The sequence below is a fragment of the Apteryx mantelli genome, chromosome 11, assembly GCF_036417845.1.
Source record: "Apteryx mantelli isolate bAptMan1 chromosome 11, bAptMan1.hap1, whole genome shotgun sequence".
Taxonomy (NCBI): domain Eukaryota; kingdom Metazoa; phylum Chordata; class Aves; order Apterygiformes; family Apterygidae; genus Apteryx; species Apteryx mantelli.
Genome location: NC_089988.1, coordinates 10,723,791 through 10,728,131, shown reverse-complemented (window position 1 = coordinate 10,728,131; position 4,341 = coordinate 10,723,791). Strand labels below are relative to the sequence as shown.

At 52.4% G+C, this 4,341-nt stretch overlaps 1 protein-coding gene across 1 annotated transcript; it reads right to left on the bottom strand.

Annotated features, from left to right (window-relative positions):
• Window positions 1-497: 497 nt before the first annotated feature.
• Window positions 498-1,133, bottom strand: LOC136993097 (olfactory receptor 14A16-like; the record flags this gene model as incomplete). Its single annotated transcript, XM_067303110.1, has 1 exon — window positions 498-1,133. A coding segment is annotated over one exon (636 nt), but the record flags the coding sequence as incomplete, so codon positions are not given.
• Between the last annotated feature and the right edge of the window lie 3,208 nt (window positions 1,134-4,341).

Genomic DNA, 4,341 nt, shown 5'->3' with positions numbered 1-4,341 from the left:
CTGGGCATGGAGCCTTGTTTGGGGGTAACTTTTGGGGTAATGATCAGCATGCGGGGTGGGCAAGATTGTCTCAAGGAAATGTGCTGGGGACACGGCATAAGGGACAGCAGCGTTGGAGGAAGAGCCCAGCCTTCAGGCACTGCACCTGAAAGAACCTACTTTATTACAAAGATATTGTGAAGGGGTCACCTCTGACCCAGTGTTGGACACAACTTTATATGGGCACCAGGTGAGACAGAGCAGTCTCAGTGAAGGTGGAATGAATCCAACCCTTTGTGTAGCAACATGGTGACAAATAATAATAACAACAGTAATAATAGTCATAATAAAAATAAAGTGAACAAAGCTCAGTCCTGGAATGGGACGCAGGGGAGTCATTTGTGGAGAGCAATGGAAATGTCGGCATTGCTGAAAAATGTCCATGAAATCACTTTCCTCAGGGCATCTTTGAGCTCCTTGTTCCTCATGCTGTAGATGAGAGGGTTCACTGTTGGAGGCACCACCGAGTACAGAACAGCCACCACCAGATTCAGAGCTGGTGAGGAGAGGGAGGGGGGCTTCAGGTAGGCAAACGCATCAGTGCTGACAAAGAGGGAGACCACGGCCAGGTGAGGGAGGCACATGGAAAAGGCTTTGTGTCGGCCCTGCTCAGAGGGGATCCTCAGCACAGCAGTGAAGATCTGCACGTAGGACAGCACAATGAAAACAAAGCACCCAAAGCCTAAAAAGGCACTAACCGCAAGAAGCCCAGCTTTCCTGAGGTAGGAGTCTGAGCAGGAGAGCTTGAGGATCTGGGGAACTTCACAGAAGAACTGGTCCAGGACATTGCCTTGGCAGAGTGGTATGGAAAATGTGTTAGCAGTGTGCAGCACAGAATAGAAGAAACCACTGGCCCAGGCAGCTGCTGCCATTTTGACACAAGCTCTGCTGCCCATGAGTGTGCCGTAGTGCAGGGGTTTGCAGATGGCAACAAAGCGGTCATAGGCCATAACAGTGAGAAGAAAATACTCTCCTGCAAACAAGAAGAAAAACAGAAAGACTTGAGCAGCACATCCTGAGTAGGAAATGGCCCTGGTGTCCCACAGAGAATTGGCCATGGATTTGGGGACTGTCGTGGAGATGGTGCCAAGGTCCAGAACAGAGAGGTTGAGGAGGAAGAAGTACATGGGGGTGTGGAGGCGGTGGTCGCAGGCTACGGCTGTGATGATGAGGCCGTTGCCCAGGAGGGCAGCCAGGTAGATGCCCAGGAAGAGCGAGAAGTGCAAGAGCTGCAGCTCCCGTGTGTCCGCAAATGCCAGGAGGAGGAACTCGGTGAGGGAGCTGCTGTTGGACATTTTACTATCTTCAGGCATGGAGGACTGTGCAAAGAAGAAAAGACATTGAGAAGTTAGGAGAGATTTTTCAAGCAAAGAAACCCCCAAATGTTGCAGGTCTCATACAACCCCCCCAGTTTGCCGCTCTCTTTATCGAGAGGATATTTGTGCAGTTCCCATGCTTGAGCTTCGCTTTGCACTGGCTGAGTGTGCTGTGAGGAATAGGGACGTCTGTCCATGGACTCCACAGGAGTCAACCGTACTTTAAAGCAGTGGGCACAGGGGAATGGGGGTGACTACCTCTGACATTCACGCTTTCTGTCAGGTGAAATCCACTCATCGTGTAGAAGGACTTTTCAGCATCTTCACTCTGAATTCTAAAGAATGAGGTTTGAGGAACAGAGTTTCAGGGATTTTTTATTTTCTTTGAGATGGTCTTCTCACCCCTGGGGAGTGTTCCTCAGAGGTAGAAATCCTTGGAATTTCTACTGTGTCATGAGAGGAAAGCATCCACTGTCATTTCTTGCAGAGCGAGGCCAGCTAGTCTGTCTATTAGTCTCATTCCCAGCTGGCCGGTGCTTGCAACTCTTTCAGCTGGAGGATGATCACACTCATATATGTTGCCCTAGAAAAAAAACAGCCCCCACTGAGAGCACACGAGTCCAGTTTCAAAGTGCACATCTCCAAACTTCTCACCCTTTCTCCGGGCACCTGAGGGAGCTCTCCACACTCCCCTTCTAGCCAAGCACACACAGGGCTCTTTGCAGATGCCCATATACAGCCTCCCACCACCATCTCCATACTCTCAGCATCTCTGCACCTTCCTCATGGGGCTCTCAAATATCACACAGGCGCTACAAGACAGCAGTGCCTTTCTAGAGAGCAGCACACACTCTGCCAGGAAACTATAAGGAAACGGTCAAAGGACACTTAGGACTGGAGATTGGTTCTCCTTAAGGGAGAGTCAGCTCATTTCCCAGCCCGATGGACTGCATTTCCTGCAGCTCCGCAGGTTAGAAGGGGGCTGGGACAACCTCATTCCCATGAAGTCCCCTCTGTTCCACAACGTGCAGCATCAGTGTCTGAACTGCCGCTGAAAAACCCCAAACCCCAGAGAACCTGAGAACAAGAAGAGGAGCAGCATGGCCAGGAGGGGAAACAAGGAGCAGCACCATGATCCTGCTGCCAAGGGAGGCAAGGAGAGAGACAGAGAGGCATTCTGGAAAGCCTTCCCCTTACACAGCTGGACATGCCACCTCACAGACGGCAACATTGCAGGAGAGTCGCTCTCAGCCCCTTTGTCAGGCAGCATGAAATGGGCCCATAACAGGAGAGATGCTCCACTCCTCTGCCGCAGTTCTGGCTGCAGAGGAGGTGGCTCATGCCCTGCAGTTCCCTCTCATTCCCTGCCCATCTCTGCTGCCTGGAGCTGTCCCTGCTGGCAGCTCTTTCTCTGTCACTACATCTTCTCCTGGTCAGTGCTCACAGACTCCATCCCACCCGCTGTGTGCTCAGTTCTGCCCTAAGGAAACCTCCCGGATCAGGGCACTGTCTAGGGGCATCTCTGTGCATGCACATCCTAAGGAGCAGGTCACATAAACTCCTATGAGGCCACAAAGTTGGTGCTGATACTCTCTGTAAGCTAAGGCGGGCATGAGGCGGCTTCCTGAGGTTTCTCACAGACCAATTAATCTCGGAGAGTGAAGGTTTAGGAGTCCCACTTCCCTGACAAAACAGAAAATTGTTCCTTCATTCTCCCTGTCAAAACTAGGAAACTGAAAGTGCAGACACCTGAAGGAAAACTGTTTCCCTTTCAAGTAGCCCTTCTCTTGATCTCCTCTTGAAAAGACCCCCTCGGACATCTCCTGTGCATGAGCTAGAGCTGTTAGCAGCCCTGACCCACGCAGCACCTTCTCAGCAGGAGAATGAAGCTGCCCTGCTGGGGGTCTCTCCTCTCACCCAGAGTTTCTTCCCATAGTGCTGTAGGGAGCTCCCTGGGCAGGCGGAGGGCTCATCCTCGCAGGCAGCACAGTCTCTGTCCTGGGCACACAGCACCCCAGGGTGCAGGGACACTGCTCTGAATCACAGCCCTGCGCAGACCTGTGTGTGCTCCCTGGCTTCATAACCCTGCAGCCACCCCTGGCAGAAGGGAGCTGCACAGCCTGTCCCTGTGATGGTGTGGCAGGGAATCCCTGCTCTGAAGCATCTCCTCCTCCTCTGCACTGGAGGAGCCAGGAGAGGGTTCCTTAAAAAGCCCATCAGTTATGGGATGGGCTGGGTTCAGAAGACCCCTGCAGGAACCTCAATAGCATTGCCCTGCAGCCAGAGACTTACCATGTCAAGGGCTGTGAAGATTTCTCCCACAAGGAGCTCTCCTCTGGCCTCCCACTCCACACTGCCTTGCACTTCTCTCTGCTTTGTCTCTTCTCATGTCAGCAGCAGCAGGCAGTGCCCGGAGCCCTGCTGCTCTTTGCAGAGGAGCTGCTCCTGCACACAGCTGTTTCTGGGCAGTGCTGCCAGGTTGCCATGAGCTCCCTCCATCCCCAGAGCCTGGCCCCACTCAGGAGCAGAGGCCCAGCTGAGATCATGAATTTCTCTATCCCTTGTGCTCCCTCCTCCTGGGAAATGTTCACTGAAGTAGACTAAAATAATCACTGATGGTCCCTCTCTAAGCACTGCAGGAAGACTGATTCCAGCATTACAGATTCTTTCATCAGAGCATGGTTATCTGCAAGAGGTGGAAATGTCCCACTCTGGAAGCCCCTATTCCCATCTCTTAACTAGGCAGGACATGTAGAAAGAAGCAAGAAGGGAGCTCGTTGACACATGATTCAGGTGCCGACTCAGATGAGTCAATCAGGGCATCTCATTCTGTTTTGGAAGGCCCTGGGCTGGAGGGGGATTCAGCAAACTCCTGTGAACTGCACAAACACACAGCAGGTGGGATTCCCCTTGCCCAAGCTGAAGGGAGCATAACATAGATGTCTGCATGGGAGCTCCTTCTCCAAGCTCCCATTGTAATCACCTG